General features: G+C 44.5%; 1 protein-coding gene across 1 annotated transcript in view; it reads right to left on the minus strand.

Annotated features, from left to right (window-relative positions):
* Window positions 1-20,529, minus strand: part of METTL14 (methyltransferase 14, N6-adenosine-methyltransferase subunit) — a 572,808-nt gene that overhangs the window by 201,177 nt on the left and 351,102 nt on the right. Inside the window, exon 7 of the mRNA XM_044061658.1 lies at window positions 6,285-6,426. Within this exon, the coding sequence (XP_043917593.1) occupies window positions 6,285-6,426 (142 nt within the window). The remainder of the gene's footprint in view (window positions 1-6,284; window positions 6,427-20,529) is intronic.

The raw sequence follows: 20,529 nt of genomic DNA on the forward strand, positions 1-20,529 counted from the left end.
TAGCCCAAAGGGAAAACCTTTTCCATTTGCTAGAATACAGTTTCTGAGTGGAAGGTTTATGGGATGAAATTAGGATGCGTTTGACCGCAGGGGATAGAGGAATACACCTGGCTATTTGTGTAACTGGAGCAGTCATGCTGTCAATCTGAGGGTGTGGATGGAGGGAATGAACTGTCCTGATTGATGAATCAGGATATCTGGAGATGGATCCAGAATCCATGGTTCCTCCAAGAGGTAGGGCCATAGGAAGGGAAACCAAACTTGTCGAGCCAGTAAGGAGCAAAGAGGATCAAGAAACTCTTCAACTGTCTTGCTTTCTGTATTACTTTGGGGACGAGTGGAAAAGGAGGAAAGGCATAGAGAAGTCCAGGGGGCCAATCGTGAACTAGAGCATCCCTGGGTGACATCCACAGATGGGGAATGAGAGCAAAGTAGCTGCTGCATTTGGTGTTCAGATGAGTGGCAAAAAGACTGCAGCAAAGCTGGCCCCATCTGTGAAAGATCTCTTTCACAACCACTAGATTCAGGGACCACTCTTGAGGCATCAGAATTGCTTGGCTGGGTTTGTATGCTATTACTTTGGACTTTCCCGGGATATGCTTTGCTACCAGGAAGCGCTGAGTATCCATCGCCCATTTCCAAACTCTTTAAGGCCTCTCGACAAAGCGGGTAAGACTTGGTTCCCCCTTGCTTGCTTATGTACCACACGACAGACATGTCTGACTGAATCTCAATCGTTCCGGTGGGAAGGGAGCTTTGAAGTGCTTGCAACATATACAGCACCACTCTCATCTCCAGAACATTGATGTGCAAGTGGTTCTCGTGGTTCTGCCAAGTACCTTGGACTGTCATTACCAGATAATGCCCCCCCCACCCTATGTGGGAAGCGTCCAAGGTCAAAACTGCTTTCTCTTGGAGAGGGACAAGTGGACGACCTAGGACAAGTTGTTTTGTGTGTAACCACCATGTCAGATCCTTTCTGCATGCATTTATCAATATCTGGTGAGACAATGGAAGGTCTTGCATCGACCATTGTGCAAATAGCAGCCATTGGAGAATGCTCATATGTAGATGAACAAGAGGAACTAATAGGATGGCGGATGCCATAGTCCCTAGGACTTGAAGGACTACTCTGGCCTGAACTCTTGTTTGTTTGGTAAGGATCTGACCTGACTGCATAGAGATTCCACTCTTTCCTGTGTTAGCCTTACTGACATGGTGGTTGTGTCTATTTATGAACCTAAATATACAATGTGCTGCGAGGGAGATAAGACTGACTTTTGCAAGTTGACAGTGATGCCTAGACTGAAGCACAAGGATAGAGTCTCGTCCCTGGTCCTTATTAGTTGATGCTTGGTGGTAGCAGCGAGGAGCCAGTCATCTAGGTATGGAAACACCTGGAATCCTTGAAGTCTCAGGTGAGCTGTTACCACTGCCATGCATTTGGTAAACACTCTGGGGGCTGTAGTGAAGCCAAAGGGCAGTGTTCTGAACTGAAAATGACTGGCTCCCAGCCAGAAGCGCAAGTGTCTCCTGGAGCGCTTGTCCATTTTGATGTAGTAGTATGCACCCTGGAGATAGACTGAGCACATCTATTTGTCTTTCCCGATAAAGGGAAATATCGACTGTAGAGTGACCATTCGGAACTTCGATTTTCTTACATGCTTGTTGAGCCTGCTGAGATCTACAATTGATTTCCAGTCCCCCGTCTTTTTTGGAACTAAAAAGAATAGAGAGTAAGTTCCGGATCCTACTTGCTCTGCGGGGACTTCTTGGATGACTCTTTTTTGCAGCAACGAGATGACCTCTGATGTTGCACGGTCTAGTTGGATGGGTGGTATATGTCTGGTAGAGACCGGTTTGTTGAGGGTTCGGAAATGAAGGAAACCAGATAACCTCTGGATACTATTGTGTGTACCCAATGATCTTGAGTGACAGTTAGCCAGGCGCTTGGGTACAATGATATACAACCCCTGACTGCCTCCAGAGACGGACAGTCGGGCAACCCTTCATGGTCGATGGAAGGGACGGATCAGAGAAAGCTTCTCTGTCTCCCCGATGTTGCAGACCTCCTCTGCTGCAAGGGCGGTGTCTTCCATTATATCCTCCCCCTCTGCCTCTGGGGGAGGGTTGACCTTGTGCCGGAGGGAAACCTTTTTGGGATTTACAGAACCACATTTTCCCTCCTGTATTACCCTTGGGATAGGGTCTGGACGGGAGAGAGAGAAACAGACTCTGACGGCAGACGAGGTTTTCCCTTCCTGCTCGCACCTAGTCAAAGTCTCTTTCACTTGGGATCCAAAAGGAGATGAACCATCAAAGGGAACATTAGTGATGGAAGACGAAGGATTCTGTAAAATTACAAAGACGCATCCACGAATGTCTCCTGAGGGATATTCCTGCTGCGGCTACCCTACTCGCTCCATCTGCCGCATATGAGATCACCCTCATGGAGGACTTAGCTATGGAAGTAAGGGTGGAAAGCTGCGTGGAAGCCTTATCCATGGAACCCAGAGCTACTGAACCCTGGAGGGTATTCCCTAACTCTTTCAGGAGATCCCTCTGAAGACAAGTAAAATGAGTCAGGTAATTCAGCGATCTTAGTGTAAATGCCGCTGAAGAAAATGTACGCTTCCTGTGCCTATCCATCATCCTGGACTCCTTGTTAGGAGGATGGATATTAGAAGACATCTCAGATAATTCCTTCTTGGTGGCCGCTGCTACCACCATAGCATCAACTGGGACTCCCTTACTAAGGAAAGACTTGTCCTCAGGTGCTGTCATATATTTCTTTGGCCTCCTTGGGATGGCTTCCACTGAATCTGGAGAGGTCTATGCTTTCTTGCGATATGACCCCCAAAAGCTGGTCATAAGGCGGCGTCACCCAGGAGGTGGAAGGTCGGGAGCCAAAGGCCTCAAGATACACTGATTTATCCTCAGTAGGGTTAGAGGTCTTCCAATCACCCCGCTGTCTAAGGATTTCTAGGATGTCAGAAAAAGAGACATCCTCAGAGGGGGATCTAGGGGACCCTTCTGATTCCTCTAAATCAGTGTCTGGTGTGACAGACTCAGGTGAGTCGACATGCTTCCTCTTACACAGCCTCTTCTGAGGGAGCTCTCCAGTGGGATAATCTGGGGAGGTCACTGAAGAGGGGGCACTTCCAATGGGGGCTACTTGGGCCTCTGGTTTCCTACGCTGTGGGGATGGCAGGGGGGAAGAGGTTGCTGCCTACTGCTGGTGGGACACCAGTTCCAGAGGAATGGCTTTGGCAGAGGATAAAGCCTTCCCTACAGCTTCGAAAGCCTTCCCCCCACTGCTCCGAAGAAGACCTCTACTCCGAGGGAGTGGATGGTCGACTCCTAGCAAGAGGGAGAGAGCCGAGCTGAGCTGAGTCGAGCCGAGGCTCCGAGAGGGAGGGTCGGCTCCGACGAAAAGCCAGGGTGACTGTCCCCCTCGAAGCAGACAAGAGAGCACCAGCTCCCAGAACCCTCAGCTCCACAGTGAGCCATCGAGGATAGAGTAATTGGCTCCGAGGATACAGGTTGAATCCCTGCAGCCAAAGGGTCCAAGACAGAGGAACCTGATGTAATAGGCTCCGAGAGCGAAGCAGTTGGAGGAGGAACAGTGGTCGGTAAGTGGGTCGGCTCCGAGACCTTTGGGTCTGGAGGGGCCAATTTTCTAGCCAGAGCTTCACCACCCTCACGATGTCCTCATCTGATAGGGTCCTGGAGGATCTGGTGGAGACAGGAGGAGACCTCCTTCTCTCCAAAATAGGAAATCCAGTCTCGATGTCAGGCAAAATTTTTGGTACCGAAGATGGTCTCGGAAACGATGAAATCGACGGCACCGAAGTAGATGAAGCTGAGTCGGAAGTTCTTGGTTCTAACGCGTTAGTCTTTTTTGTCGGCTCCAAAGCCAGGGCCGATGATTTTCTTTTTAAGGACTTTGGAGCTGCCTGACCAAGTTCCAGCTGTTCCTGGAAAGAACTGGTCATGAGAACCCTGTCAATGAGTTTTCTCTTCCTCTTATTCAAAACTCTAGTGCTAAAAGCATGACAGAAGGTGCAGGGTTCCTGTAAATGGGCTTCACCAAGGCAAGATACACAATTGGTGTGGCTGTCCGTAAGAGACATTTTCTGCGCACACCTCATCACACTTTTTGAACCCCAAAGGACGGTGATCCTTATCTTTTGACATTCTTAGAAATGAAGACAATAAAGGTGAGAAGAGAAGAAGTGTTTTTTTTTTTTTTTTTTTTTTTTTAAACAGTCACACACACAGGGAGGAAAGGCCCTCTAACTTAAACGAGCACTACAGCCCTCTAACTTAAACAAGCACTACAGCCATCCAACTTAAATGGGCCGTACAGTCCTAAGGGGGGAATAGGGGTTGAATAACTTTCAAAACAGTTACACAAGAGACAAGAAACTATCTATATATAAATCTGATAGAAAAAGATAGGAAAAGACTAAATATAGTAAAAAATGGTTTTACTTAGCCAATGAGCCAGTAAGACACAACCTCGAGGCTTTCGCTGCAAACGAGATCTGGAGAATTACCGTGAGGCACCCTGGGATGGGGGCTAGCCTCAAGCCAGTAAAAGCTCTCAAGCTTTAGTATCAGCAGAGTCAATCCAGCAAGAATTACGGCGAGACAGGACTACATAACATCAAAGGTTTTGGATCTCAGAAGTGTCTTATTGAATTTTACAGATGTTCTAACATGCTCCATGGTAATGGCATGTTTCACACAGTGCAAAAATAGGGTGTTCTACATTCTGACCATTTGTCACACATTGTTAAGGTCTGTGTTCCACATTGGCCTCTTAAGAGGTTGAGACCTATGGACTCGACACGTACGTTTGTTTTGTAGCTGCTGAAAGTAATCACATTTTAAACAGAAGCTGCTAAAGCTAAGCCTGCTGCTGTTAATAAATAAATAAATAAATAAATAAATAAATAAAATAAGCTGCTGTTTGTCTTAGTTTTTTTTTTTTACCTGGAGAGAGGAGGAGCCGAAATGGGGAAGAAAGATGTGCTGTGCACCGGTCTGCAAAAGTTGACGTCATGCACACCCCCTGCATGTGATGACGTCAGGATGAGTATTAAAAAGAAAAAAAAAACAGGAAAATCCGAAATTAAAGGGGCCATTCCCTACGAAATGAATCCACCATGCTGGGGTTATGAAAGTTTTCTCCAACAGTACTGGGATCCTAAGACTTGAACCTAGTTGGGCTACAAAGTACAGATAAGTCCCTAACTGAATGGAAAGGTGCCTGCTGACAGAATGTCTACTTCTAATTTTAGTCTCTAACCTCATAGTCTGAATGAAAGATGATGCTTTCTAATTTTGCTCCTTTTAAGTTTTCACTGTACCATAAAATAGCAAAGGAACTGTTCTTTCTCCTTGTGTCATGAATGAAGTGTCAGCAGGCTCAGCAACTACAATTTATCTGCTGAAGCAAAGAGAATCACCACAACAGCAAGGAAAGTCAAGCAACTTGAACCTGGGCTGGACAGTGAGCCATAATACAAAGCAAACAAAGTAATTCCAGCACTTAGACTTTCTTGATCTCTCAAGCTTGCGCCATAATTGCTTGGGCATGCTGACTGAGCAGGTATTTGCTGACAACTTTGTTGCTTACTTCTTTGCAGAGTGAGATTTATATATTTGCCTATTCACATATTAGAAAATTTTGGGTAACGTGATGTTGGAGTACTTCAGCGAAGAGAAAAAGAAAGTGAAAGAAATGTGCTACATTCTCTGTCAAAAATCACTCTATCTCTTAAATGCACCAACTTCAGAGTGAGAATAAAGTTTTGGAGTTGATGGTCTTGATAATAACATGGAGGATCAAGAGGGCTTAATCCCCTGCAAAAATGATTACTTTGTTTGACATACCTGACTGCAAATTCAGCAGCTTGAAAACACGTGGCAAGTGTGTGCACTAAGCTGTAGTGTATAAGCTCTTCTGGGCAACTTTGATGTGAACTTTTTCAGTAAGGACTTGTAACGGATCTGCATTGGCAGGTCTTCAGAATCACAGAAATAAGGTTATTGAAATATCTAGCTCACTTGTCCCTGGGCAAAACATTACTATGATAATGATTTTACTTGTTACTGAACCTGCTGAAAATAAACTCCAGAATGTTACTAAACTTTTTCTTTAAATTGTTATGTCACTTGATAAAGCCATCTCACCAATCTGAGAAATGAGGTGGCTACAAACTAAATGATACTTACACTATGAGTTCAACAAAAACATGCTTTTAAGTGGAACTTACGTCATTCCATGACCAGCATTTTTCCGTGGCTGTCATACCAGTCTCCCTGTAGTACTCTTCCAGTGGGGGCTCCAGCAGTATGACATCAAACTTACACTTCAACTCACGAAGATCAAAGGTCTCCAGGTCTGCTTGAAGGTACCTTCATAACAAAAAAAAAAAGTCAGCTTACTGCCCATACAGCAATTTATGGTGAAAAAACAAAATTACTTTCTCAGTCATTACCGCACTGCACAACTTGGAAAACTCAAAACCACCAAAGAGGTAACCAAACAGCAAAGCAGACGCAGCAGCCTTCGGGAACCACACTTGAATATAAATGTTAAGAGCTTTTGTCCTAGTATCTCAGCTTCATCACAACTAGAGCCATCTAGGTTCACAAACTTTTACACTTGTATATCACATGATACACATAATTAATTAGTGCCAACACTAATTCACTACTCATAACTGAAAGAAAGTTAAATAAATTTCACTTAACTAAACTGAACCTAGTCCATTATCTCCAATATAATAAAATACAACAGGATACAAGCCCCACCATATTTCATCCTCCAGCCACATAAATACTAGCTATATACAAATTAAAAATTAAGTAATTTAATTGCAAAATCCTAAAAATCATGAAATATATACAAAAAAAAAAAAAATATATATATATATATATATACATATATATATATATATATATATATATATATATATGTTATATTTATGAAATTGTTACATGAAAATTGTGTTAACATAAAAAAATGCTGCTTTTAATCACAAGGTACGAGAAAAGTACAGTTGTGTACACTTACCATAAATGTAGATGTTCGAGTGTATTCACTGTTGCAGTCAGTACATTTGGGTAATCTGCTGACAGGTTGCCCTCAGTCGGCCTGAATTCCAAAGTATTGGGTCCTGCATCGGTTGTGGTCTCCTCTTCCATGCTGTCAGGTCATCAAAGGTATAAAACATGCAGCCGAAGCCATTTTCTTTAGTTTTTCTTGCCCCCGATGTCAGGTGCCCCCAAAACGGTAGCAAAATAAAAAAAAATAAATAAATATATATATATATATATATACATACACACACATGCATCAATATAACCTTTACCTTCATCTACAAGCAAATACACCACATAGGTTGTAGAAGATAGAGAAGGAAAGATAAACTTCAGAACGACAGGGGGATGGAGGGAGGGTAAAGTACAGTTTTGTACCTACCATAAATGTAGATATCCGATAGACATGCAACTGCAGTCGGTTGTCCTGCCTCAGGCAGCCCTCGGTCGGCCGGATTCCAAAGTCTGGGTCCGACGTCAGCTGATGTCGTATTTCTCTCCGACGTCAGAGCGGCTGGAGTATAAGCATCAGCCGACGCCATTTTCTTCAGTGTTTCTTGCCCCAGATGCCAGGTGCCCTCCAAGGAAGGCTGTAATCAAATTGGAAGAACAAAAACAGAATTCCAAACAAATAAATGAGCAATAAAACAAATACACCATAACAGATATCCCCAGCTAAGAGAAACAGGGATAGGAGTGGACCCTAGGCATAGAGGGGTATGGAGGGAGGGAAAATCCGACTGCAGTTGCATGTCTATCGGACATCTACATTTATGGTAGGTACAAAACTGTACTATGTCCTTCAAGAATGCAACTGCAGTCATAACATGTGGGTAGAATACCATAGCTTAGCTGGGTGAGGAGGTATGCTCTAGGAAAGAGATGGTGTGGCAATCAAACCCTGCAGGACTGCCGAAGCAAAGCCTGCTCTGGATCTGGAATATAGAGGGAGATTGTAGTGTTTGGAGAATGTATGCATGGAGCTCCATGTAGCTGCTTCTAGAATGTCCTTGGTAGGCACCCCTCTTAAAAATGCTGTAGAGGTGGCTGTAGCTCTGGTGGAATGTGGTCTGACATTGGCTGGAACAGTCTTTCCATGAAAGGAATAACAGAATCTGATGCAATGTCCAATCCATTTAGAAATAGTCTGTTTTGAAATTGCTTTTTCTTGGACTGCAGGGGCGTAAGCTACAAAAAGGTTGTTCAGATTTCCTACTGACCTTGGTTCTGTCCAGGTAATATCGAAGTTGCCTGTGAATGTCCAAGGTATGCAAAAGTCTTTCCCCCTTATTCTCCGGACTGGGGAAGAAAGCAGGCAGATGAATGGCTTGATTTAGAGAAACCCTAGATACCACCTTTGGCATAAAAGTAGGGTTGGTCCTTAATGAAACCCTGTCTCTGTGGAAAATAATAAAGGGTGGTATTGCCATTAGGGCCTGTAGCTCCGAAACCCTTCTTGCTGAGGTAATTGCCAACAGGAAAGCTGTCTTCCATGAGAGAAATTGCAAGTCAACTGAAGCTGCTGACTCGAAAGGAGGTAGAGTCAGTTTTTCTAAGACAAAATTGAGGTCCCAGGCTGGCACTGGGGCCTTTCGTGGTGGCTTAATGTTCTTGATTCCCCTGAGGAATTGTCTTAGTAAAGGGTGAGAGAAAACAGGAGGGTCAGTGTTGTATCTAGCTGAAATAGCAGATGCATGTATCTTTATGGAAGAATATGAGAGGCCGTTCTTTAACATATCTGCCAAATATTCCAAGATAAGTGGGATGTTCAGCAATGATGCATCATGTCCTTTGCTGGTATTCCAATAGCTGAATCTTTTCTACTTTGCTAAGTAAACCTTTCTGGTGGATGGTCTTCGAGCCTCTGTTAGTATCCGCTGAACTTCCTTGGAAAGAGATGAGCTGAAGTTATTTATGGGATCTCCCAGGCTGTTAGCTGCAGTGTCTGAAGGTTTGGATGCAGTGTTTCGAAATTGTGTTGAGTCAAAAGTAGAGGCCACTGAGGGAGGGCCCACCTCCTGGTGTGACATATGCTCCGTAGTAGTGGGTACCAGTGTTGTCTTGGCCAGTCCGGAGCTATTATGATTCCCTTGGGCTTCTCTGCTTTGATCTCTAGTAATACTGAGGACATCAGTGGCAGAGGTGGGAATGCATAGATTGCTAGGGAGTTCCAGTTGAATGAGAGGGCATCTATTTTCCAAGCTTTTGGATGGTATGTCCTTGTGCAAAATTTTGGTAGAAGATGGTCGAGGTGAGAGGCAAATAGGTCCACTTCTGGCTTGCCCCATGTCGAGTGAGTTGTCTGAAGGCCTTCGGATGTAACCTCCACTCGTGTGGATCTGTGAAATTCCTGCTTAGGCTGTCCGCCAACACATTGTCTTTTCCTGGAACAAACTGGGATTGTAACTGGATGTTTAGGCTCAGAGATTTCTCCCAAAGCTGCATTGTCAGTCTGCAAAGGGGGTAAGGGTGGGTGCCCCCCCTGCTTGTTTATGTACCACATCACAGTGGTGTTGTCTGTCCGTATCATTAAATGGCCTTGCTGGAGTTGGTGTTGAAAAGCCTCAATGGCATGCATTACTGCCAGCATTTCCTTTTGGTTTATATGCAGATGTGTTTCCTTTGGAGACCATTGTCCTTGTATACACCTGCCTTCCATGTGCGTCCCCCATCCAAGGTCTGTGGCGTCTGTAGTCATGGTCTGTGTTATCAGTGGTTTTTTGAATGACATACCTGTGTTTTCCTGGCTCACCGAGGCCCACCATAGGAATTCCTTTTGTAGGCATGGAATGAGTGGTATGATTGTCTCCAAGTTGTTGCTGTGTTGAGACCAAATGCTTTTTAGGTACCATTGAAGCTTCCTCATGTGTAGTTTTGCTAATGGGACCAGTAGAATGCAGGATGCCATGTAATCCAGGGCCTGTAGGAATCTCCTTGCAGTCATCTGGGTGAGTTTTGCTAAGCCTTTGAAATAATGAGTTAACTTCTCTTGCTTGTCTTCTTTCAGGTAAGCCATCTGAGAGGCTGTGTCTAGTTTGGCTCCTATGAAGATTATTTGCTGGGATGGCTGCAGTCTTGACTTTTGGAAGTTGACTGTGTATCCCAGAGCTTGAAGTAATCGTATGACATAATCCAGGTTTTTTGTCAACATCAATTTGTCGTCCGCTTGTATGAGGCAGTCGTCCAGGTACGGGTAAATTTGTATACCCTGGAGCCTGCAATGAGCAATTACTGAAGCCAGGCATTTTGTAAATACTCTGGGCGCAGTAGATAAGCCAAATGGCAATGCTGAGAATTGATAATGCTTTGGCCCTGCAAGAAATCTGAGGTATCTTCTGCAGCTGTGTCTGATAGGGACATGCAGGTATGCCTCCTTGAGGTCCAGAGTAATCAGCCACGACTCCTTGCCCAGCATGGGAAGGAGTTGCTGTAGAGTCAGCATTTTGAACTTTGGTACTATGAGAAAGGTGTTTAATGCGGACAAGTCCAGTATTTGTCTCCATTGAGATTCTTTTCTTGGAACAAGGAACAGTCTTGAGTAAAACCCCTGTTCTTGTTCTTGTTGTGGAACTCTTTCTATTGCTTCCATTCGAGTCAGCAGAGTGATTTGCTTGATAGCCTCTGCCCTTTGATTCTGTGGTAGCTTTGGCATGCCTTGTTTTCTTGGTAAGGTATGGAAATGAAACCTGTACCCTCGGTCTATAATGTCCAAAATCCATTTGTCCTTTGTCAGTCTGTGCCAGTTTTCTGCAAACAGAGATAATTTCCCGCCCAAGGGAGCTTCTAGTTGTTCCCTGGTAGGCGGTAGTAGAGGAAAGTCATTGAGTTTGTGGTTGTTGTGCAGGTGAAACCCCTGCGTCACTTCTTTGGTTTCCTGGCTGCCATTGTCACCCCCTGTAAGGGCCTCTGTATTGGCCTCTTCCTCGGCCACGTCTGTTCTTATCCCTTTGAAAATTTTCTGGATTAGGAAAGGACCAGTTTTTTGAAGGCCAATTCCTACTAAATCTGGGGGGTTGAACCTGGAGGAAATCTTTCACAGTCTGAACTGATTTTGCCTTTTCTTCGATGGTCTTTAACACATCCTTGGCATTTGCACCAAAAAGCTTGTTCTTTTCCAAAGGTGCATCCAGAAGTTTTGCTTTTACATGACCTGGTAGAGGTTGATCTTTTAACCAAGCATGTCTACGAATCACTGCCCCTGTCATAGCTGCCCTACATGAAGCTTCCAGTGCATCATATCCACACTGCAGGAAGTGATTGCTTACTTGCTGAGTGTTATGTACAGCTTCCTGCAAAGTCTTCCTGTCTAAAGGATCAGGAGAAGCTAAAGTTTTTTGCAAATCTTCTAAGAGATAATCCTGTTATTGTAACATATGAAAAAGGCAATTTAAAGCTCTCATAGATAAGGTAGTGGATATGTAAACCTTTTTGCCCTATCTCTCTAATGACCTTTCTTCCCTGTTGGAGGGCAAAGGATTTTTTGAGGTGGAGGCTGAAACTCCTTTAGGCCCCTGTGAAATAGTTTCCATATCAGCAGTATGGGCCCTGAATAAATGGGAATGAGTTTCTGGGACCCTGTAATACCTGTCTGGCTTGGCTGGAGCAGGAGGAAGAGAATCAGGGGTAGCACTAGAGTCAGAATACAAATCATCCAGAACATCAAGTACAGGAGGAATAGCGAAGGGCCTGTGCTGAGGTTTCTTAAGGAAAGTCCTAAGGCGTTTCCTAGAATCAGAATATTCCTGACCCTGCCACTTGAAATGTTCCCTCATGGTGTGCAGAACTTACCCAAAAGAAATATCCTCAGGAGGGGAGGCCGAAGGGATGGAATCTTCTGCGTCCGAGTCCTCATAGGTCTGGAAAAGCTCTTCCTGGCTATCAGAGTGGACAGAGCCCTCAGAGTCTTCATCTGAAGGAGTAGGATCAGAGGGTTCAAACCGGGGCCTTTTATCAGGAGGAGGCTGGGATGCTCTCTCAGGATGGGCCTGTGAACCTCTAATCATGGAAATTAAATCAGCAGCCATGGACATAATTTGTGTCTCCGGAGTCGGCTGAGGTAAGGATTTAGAAGAAATATGCTTAGTTTTGCTGGCTGCCTTAGCCCTAGTGTAGGCCTTAATGGACATGGCCATAGGAGGCCTGGCAGCACCACGTGCAGGAGTGACCTTGTCTACAGCAATGGTCTCGGGCATTTCCTCGGTTTCGGTATCCGGAGGAAAGTCTATAACTGGCGTCGGAGTAATGTCTGGAATCGGAGTCGTCGGTAATGCGGTGTCTTCGGTTCGGAGCGGTGGAGAGACCGTCTCAGAGGGAACCGGAGCACTCGCGGTAGGTTTTGGCGTGGAGTCGGTAGTAGACGCGGGCCGAGGATGTCGGCCCCGGTCTTTTCGCTTTTTGGGAGTTTGCGATGTCGGAAGATCCGACGGCATGGTGTAAGCAAATTTATCGCCGAAAAAATCTTCAGCGAACTCCGCCCGGCGCCTGAGAGTGCGCTTGTTGAAGCGAGCACAGGCTACACAGGCCGAGACGTCATGGTCTGGGCCCAGGCAAGGGAGGCAGTAAGGTATTTGTTTACCACAAAAAAGACAATTGTTAACTTTTTCAGTAATTTCTGACATCGGCTGAGGCAAGAAAAGGTCCCCAACGGGGTACTTAGCTTTTTTGATGACTTCGGTATCGTAGAATACAGGAGCTGACCGACCGGCACTTGCGAACTGCTTCTGCTTCGGGCACCGTGCGGCAAGAAAGACTGAAGAAAATGGCGTTGGCTGATGCTTATATACTCCAGCCGATCTGACGTTAGAGAGAAATGCGACATCAGCCGACGTCGGACCCAGACTTTGGAATCCGGCCGACCGAGGGCTGCCTGAGGCAGGACAACCCACATGTTATGACTGCAATTGCATTCTTGAAGGACATCCTGGACTGCAACAGTGAATACACTCTAACATCTACATTTATGGTAAGTGTACACAACTGTACTATGTTCTTCGTGTTTCACTGTTGCAGTCATTACATTTGGGTAGTATCCCAAAGCAATGGTTGGGAGGCTGGAGCTAAACAGCATTAGGAGAAGCTATAAGGCCCTGCAGAACTGCAGTGGCAAAGCCTGCCCTGGATTTAGAGTAGAGAGGCAAATGATAATGCTTTGTAAAGGTATGAACAGAACTCCAAGTAGCAGCCTCTAGAATGTCTTTGGTTGGTACTCCGCTTAGAAAGGCTGCTAAAGTAGCTGCAGCTCTGGTGGAATGAAACCTAATGCCCTTGGGCACAGGTTTACCATGCTGTAAGTACCAGAAACGGATGCAGTGGCTTATCCACTTTGAAATTGTCTGCTTTAAAATAGCCTTGCCTTCTGATCCTGCAGCATATGTCACTAGTAATTGCTCAGTTTTTCTTAGAACTTTAGTCCTGCTTATTTAGCTGTCTGTGTACGTCCAAATAATGCAGCATTCTCTCCCCCTTGTTCTGTGGATTTGGATAAAAGGTTGGCAGATGAATTGCTTGGTTAAGAGCCACACTGGAAACCACCTTAGGCATAAAAGTAGGATTTGTCCTCAGAGATACCCTGTCTGGGTAAAATATGATAAAAGGCTCTACAGCCACGAGGGCCTGCAGCTCTGAAACTCTTCTTGCTGAAGTAATTGCTAGTACCAGAGCTGTTTTCCATGATAAGAACTTTATATCAGCGGTAGCAGCTGGTTCAAATGGAGGCAGGGTGAGCTTTTCCAACACAAAATTGATGTCCCATGCAGGCAATGGTGATCTTCTAGGAGGCCTTAAATCTTTGGCTCCTCTAAGATACTGCTTTAGTAATGGATGAGAAAAGATTGGTGGCTCTGTATTGTAATGAGCCGAAATGTCAAAGGCATGTATTTTAATTGATGAGAAAGATAGGCCTTTGTCAAGCATCTCAGTTAAGTATTGCAATATCTGAGGAATATTTGGTTCTGCTGTATCAGTTCCTTGTGCTTGATTCCAAGCACAGAATCTCTTCCATTTGCCAGCATAAGATTTTCTAGTACTAGGCATTCTGGCTTCCAAAATGACATCCATCACAGCTTTATTGAGAGGTGTTGTTTGTATGACTACCTGATCAGCCATGCTGCCATGTTCAGAGTCTGTAGTTGATTGTGCAAGATCTGATTGTTTTGCTGGGACAGTAGATGTGGTCTTTGAGGCAAGGTACAAGCTGGGTAATGAGACTAGTTCCTTAGGATTGGGTACCAGTATTGGCGGGGCCAGTCGGGGGCAATTAGTATCATCTTCGGTTTCGCTTGTCTGACTTTTAGGAGGACCATGGGGAGAAGAGGCAGAGGAGGAAAGGCGTAAAGTGATAGGTTTTTCCAACTGAAGGCTAGGGCGTCCACTTTCCATGCTTGCCTGTGTTAAGTCCTTGAGCAGAATCTTTTCAATTGATAATTTTGAGGAGAGGCAAATAGATCTATGTCTGGGCTCCCCCATTTCTCTGCTATCATGCTGAAGACTTGTGGATCTAGTTTCCGCTCGTGAGGATCCATAAGGTTTCTGCTTAAATAGTCTGCCAGAGTGTTTTGTTTTCCTGGCAGGAATTGAGCTTGAAGATGTATTTGGAAGGTCAAAGCTGTGTCCCACAGTGCCATGGCTAATCCGCAAAGGGGGTATGAATGTGTGCCCCCTTGCTTGTTTATATACCACATGACTGTGGTGTTGTCCATCTTTATCAGTAGTTGTCCTGGATGAAGTAAGTCCTTGAAGGCTGTTAGGGGATTTTGAACAGCTAGCATCTCTTTCTGGTTGATATGTAGATGCATTTGTTTTGGTGACCATATGCCCTGAATGCATCTTCCTGCCATGTAGGGCCCCCCAGGCATAATCTGATGTGCCTGTTGTTATGGTTTGGCTGGCAGGGGGTAGAGTGAATGGCCATCCCACGTTTTGGTGACGGGCCTTTGCCCACCACAGAAACTCCTGTTGCAGGCAGGGAATGAGAGGAATCATTGTTTCCAGACTGTGAGAATGTTGACTTCATAAACTTTTCAGTTACTATTGAAGTTTCCTCATATGCAGTCTTGCATATGGAGTTAGTAGGATGCAGGATGCCATGAAGCCCACAGCCTGCAGAATTTGTCTTGCAGAAGGCTGGGCTTTTGTTGCCATCAGTTTGAAGTAAGTAGTCAGTTGCCTTTGCTTGTCTGGCGTGAGGTAAGCCATCTGGGCAGTTGCATTCAAGCTTGCACCCAGGAATGTTATCTTTTGAGAGGGTACCAGTTGTGATTTCTTTTCATTTATTGTGTACCCTAGGCATGTTAGAAGCCTTTTCACAAACGCCAGGTGTCGAAGAAGAGTGCCCTTGTTCTCTGCTTGAATGAGACAGTCGTCCAAGTAAGGATATATTTGTATACTTCTTTGTCTGTAAAATGCAATTACTGGTGCCAGGCACTTTGTAAAGACCCTGGGCACAGTAGATAAGCCAAAGGGCAGTGCAGAGAATTGGTAATGCATTAAGCCAGCCTTTAATCTGAGGTATCTTCTGAATTTCTCCGCTTACAGGATCCCAATAAAGGCAGTCCCACACACAGTCTGTGATAATTTCAAGGCACAAAAGTTCAGTCAGTAACAGTGTATGGTAAAAACGGCTTATTACACACAAAATAAATAATAAATAAACAACACATAATAAAATTAAATAAGTTCATTGTTGTATTATCAATTTTATAGGCTGGACTTTTTACAATAGATAAATGATGCACTAGTTTTTGTTTGTATTACATATTTATATATTCATACTAACATTTTATATTTTAATTTATATTTATTTTTATGTAATATTTTGACATGCATGATTTTAGGTAGTACACCATAAGATATGTTTAGTTCCATGTATCAATTTATAACTGTTTTCAGAAATAGTTTTTTAGTAACAGTTTTTGAACTACAAGACAAAATATGTGGTTTTGTTTATTTGCTATTATATACTCTATATAGTTGTGTGTGTCACTAAGTACTACATTTTTGTATTCTGTACTATACCTTTAACCAGGTCAATTACTCAATGAACGAATTAATTGAAATTTTAAACTAACTATAAATATGTCTGCATATGTGATTTCATTATTCTGATGAAGTTTCCAGAGTGGAAACGAAAGCGCTTAATCAACTGTTTTTTATTTTATTTTGTGTGTAATAAACCGTTTTTACCATACACGGTTACTGACTGAACGTTTGTGCCTTGAAATTATCACGGACTGTGTGTGGGACTGCCTTTATTGGGATCCTGTAAGCGGAGAAATTTTGAGTTATTAGCGCTTGTTTTTTGTCTCCATTCATCCATTGTTTTTGGTGTTATCTTCTGCACGACTGTCGGGACATGCAGGTATGCCTCTTTTAGGTCTAAAGTCACCAGCCAAGCATTCTGGCCCAACATGGGCGGAAGCTGCTGCAAAGTCAGCATTTTGAATTTTGGAATGTCCAGGTATGTGTTCAAAATTGATAATCCAGTACTGGCCACCAGGCCTTGTCCTTTTTGGGTACCAAGAACAGTCGAGTAAAAAAGTACAGTTTTGTACCTACCATAAATGTAGATTCCTGGGGATTCCCTTGCTGGCCCCGACAACGTCTGGCCCCAGTCAGCAGCCCAGTATAATAGGTCATGTCGCTTCGCTGTTTGTCATGCCGCCAGTAGCAGGTACTAATAGGCCGTCAACGACCTTGCTCAGCTCCTCTTTTTCTGGCCTTTTCTGCCCAGAGACCAAACCCGAAACAAAAGCAAAAAACAAAAACCAAAAAAAACATGTACAATATATATACAGTAAAATATACACAAAAATATAAGCATGTAAACTCACCCTACACCACCACCCACCAAACACAGAGGAGGAGGGGGGGAGGATTGAGAAAGGGAATCTCCAACATCTACATTATTTATGGGTACAAAAAAACTGTAGGTTCTTCGCTTCCTTGCTGCAGTCCTGACTGACAATTGGAATCCCAACAAAAGCAGAAGGTAGGAGGCTGGCAAAAATTAAAAGTAGCAGGGAGCTGACAACATGCCTTGTAAAACAAGTACTAGGCTCCATAATCACATAATAATTTTTAAATTTTGTTGTTGACCCTGCAGCCTGCATGCTTCAACAAGCTGTGAGATGAAGAGATGGAAGCTTGACATTGAGCAGATGACCATTGATGGACCGTCCTTCTGAGATAACAGATGAGGAATCAGGGAGGTAAAGGCCATGGAGGCTTCTTTCTTTACAAGACTCTACCGTGAGGGTACGCAAATCTGCATCAATCAATATCTTGCTATATCCTTCCTCTGCCTGTAATCCTGTTACCTAAGAGTTAGGAGTGGAAGAAGAAGGCATAAGAATGAGAACAGACAGAGTTTTCCAACTGAAAGACAGAGCATCCACTTTCCATGGTGTTTGGCTTTGTGACTTTGTGTGCAGCTGGGGCAGTTGGTGGAGTCTGGAGACAGATCTATGTCTGATGTCTGGTGACATGCATGACAAATTTTTCAATGAATTACATGAAGATCCAGTGGGGACGGGGATTCATCTGCTTGCTTCTGCTAGTCTGCTCTGGAGTTCTGTGCTCCTGGCAGGAGCCTTGCCTGAAGAGTCAGTTGCAGGCTTAACGCAGTCTCCCATAGAATCATAGCTTTGCCTGCATAGAGGATAAGAAATTGTTCCCCTTGTTTGTTGATGTACACATGAGTTGTGTGTTCTGTGTCAATCAACACCTGGCCCTGAAGTAACTCCTCCTTGAACGCCCATCATGCAAACTGGACTGCTAACATCCCTCTTCATGTTGATATGTAGATGTAGTCTGGCAGGCCACACTTGTTCTTGTATCCACTTTCCATTTAGATGAGCTCCCACAGAGTCTTGTGGTTAGGTGTGACATTCCTGCCCACCACAAGAATTTCCTTTTGAAGGCAAGTATTATTTGAATGACAGTGTCCAAATCTTGGCAGTGCTGTGTCCATACATTTTTGAGATACCATTGCAGCTTCTCTATATGCAGTTTAGCATTGGGAAGCGAAAATCTCCAGTTCTGAAAGTCAAGATACTTTCTGCAACTTAGCCTTATGGGCACATGAAGGTAAGAAGGCCTGAGATCCAAAAAAGTTACCATCCAGTGATCCTTGCCCAGCAGAGGTAGCAGTTGCTGTAACGTCAAATGTCCACAGATAAGTGTTGAGGATAGATAAATCCAAAATTGGTCTCTCTTGGGACCCCTTCTTTCAGGAACCAGAATAAAATAATAAAAAGCCTTTTCTGACACAGGGGGCTGCTGAATAGCCCCTATCTGGTAACTGAGAAACTTGCTTGTCTTCTCCCAAAGGAGCTGCCCCACGAGAGTCCACTGGGCAGCTGAAAAGGCAGGTCATTGGTCTGAGCAGGTGAACTGTCTGAGGCCTAAACGAACCTCAACCCCCTGCCCCCCTACCTACCACGCCTAAGACCCCTAGACTGGGAACCAAAGCAGGGATATGTCCCCCCCCCTTAGCAGGCCAATTTCTACTAAACTCGAGGCTTGCACTGCAAAATCTTTAACAGTCTGTATAGACTTTAGCTTTGTCCTCCATTTTCTTTAAAACTGCTTCACACAGCGGTCCAAGCATCCAAAATCCTGGTCTTAACATGATCAGCTAAATTCTGATCAACCATGCATGTCTGTCTGCGAAGAACAGAACTAGTAGCAGCCCTCGAGAGCCTATGAACAGCATCAAAACCACACTGCAAAGAATGCTGCCCACTTGTTGTTCAGACACATGAACCAAATCCAGCAATTCTTACACTCAATATCCGCCAAAGCATCCACCTTAGATTGATTCTGATATTTTCTCTTATTTCAGCATATGAAACACAAAATCCAACGCCTCTCAGCTAGGAGAGTGAAAGAAGTATATACTTACCCCACCTATCCAAAGCCCTTGCCTCTCCTCTTTATCAGGAGGATTTTTTTAACAGAAGCTTTTTTACCCTTTAGGCCCCTGAGAAACAACAGTTTCTGGGTCCCAGGAAACTCTTGCAAGTCTTCTTGAGAAGTCTTGACAGCTGAGAACACTGTTCAAAACTACTGTTCAAAACTCCACCCTCCCAGTTCTGGGTAGGTGGGGGCATAGGTGCCTCCTAATCAGAGTAATCAAGTCTTCTGCCATTTTGTTTCTATGTTTCAGAGCCCAGAATTCTAGGGAGAAGCCGAAGCCCTAGCTGAACTGAACTTCCTCTCTAAAAGAAGCTCTACAGAGAAAGAGGGGAGGAGGCCCCTACCTTGGGAGAGGGAAGAACAGTTACCTTGAGACCCCCCCCCTCAGCCTGCCCCTCCTGAGAGAGGGCACATCCTGTAACAGTAAAGTATCACTCTGTATCGCGGGCCGGGGACGCGGACTACCCCCCCAATTGTCAGGACTGCAGCAAGGGAAGACGAAGAACATCCTTGTTCTTTTTCCTGTTCTGATACTGTCTGAATGGCCCCCATATTCATGAGGGACGTAACCTGTTTCTGTGCCTCTGTCCATTGATTTTTTGGCAGATCTGGCCAACCATTTGCCATTGGCAGAGTGTGGAAATGGAATCTGTATCCCTGTGATACAATGTTTAGTACCCACTTGTCCTGGGTTATTAACTGCCGAGTTTGAGCAAAAAGTGCTAATTTTCCCCCTATGGGTGCTGCCAAAAGATAAGTGCTTGGTGTAGGCAGAGAGAAGTAATTGGGATTGCTTTCTGTGGGTTTGCGCTTTATCTCCTCTAGATTTGGAGGTGGAAGTGCCCCATTGCTTTGACCTGTATGAATCTTGCGCCTGGTATCTGAAACCCTTAGGGCGTCTGGATTTGCCTCTTTGAGCTCTGTCTGACACAGGAAAGGACCAATTTTTTTGCAGGCCAGTGTCAACTGAATCTTGGTGGCTGCACTTGTAAGAAGTATTTAACAGTTTGCATAGACTTAGCTTTGTCTTCCATTTTCTTTAAAACCTCTTCTGCCTTAATACCAAACAGAGAATCATGCTGTAAAGGTGCATCTAGCAATTTAGCTTTAACATGAGCAGGCAAATTTTGTTCCTTTAACCAGGCATGCCTCCTAATCACAGATCCAGTAACTGCGGCCCTGCAGGAGGCCTCTAAGAAATCAAAACCACATTGCAAAGTATGCTTTCCAACTTGTTCAGCCGCATGCAATGTCTTTCGGCTTTTCCCGGTTAGGGGTCGCCACAGCTGAACTCCGGTCCGCTGATTGGCAGTAGATTTTTACGTGCTGACTTGCCGGGCCTAATGCACAACCTTCAGCGAAGGAACGCCCATTCACTCATGTCGAGACACAGAAGATGCTCTGAGAATCGAACGTGCAGCATCTAACTGTGAGGCAACAATACTACCACAGCACCACCGCAATTCTTTATTTTCTGCACATTCTGAAATCAACATCATTTTC

This window comes from Protopterus annectens, chromosome 2.part0 (assembly GCF_019279795.1).
Source record: "Protopterus annectens isolate FY-2018-M chromosome 2.part0, PAN1.0, whole genome shotgun sequence".
In the NCBI taxonomy this organism is placed as follows: Eukaryota; Metazoa; Chordata; order Ceratodontiformes; family Protopteridae; genus Protopterus; species Protopterus annectens.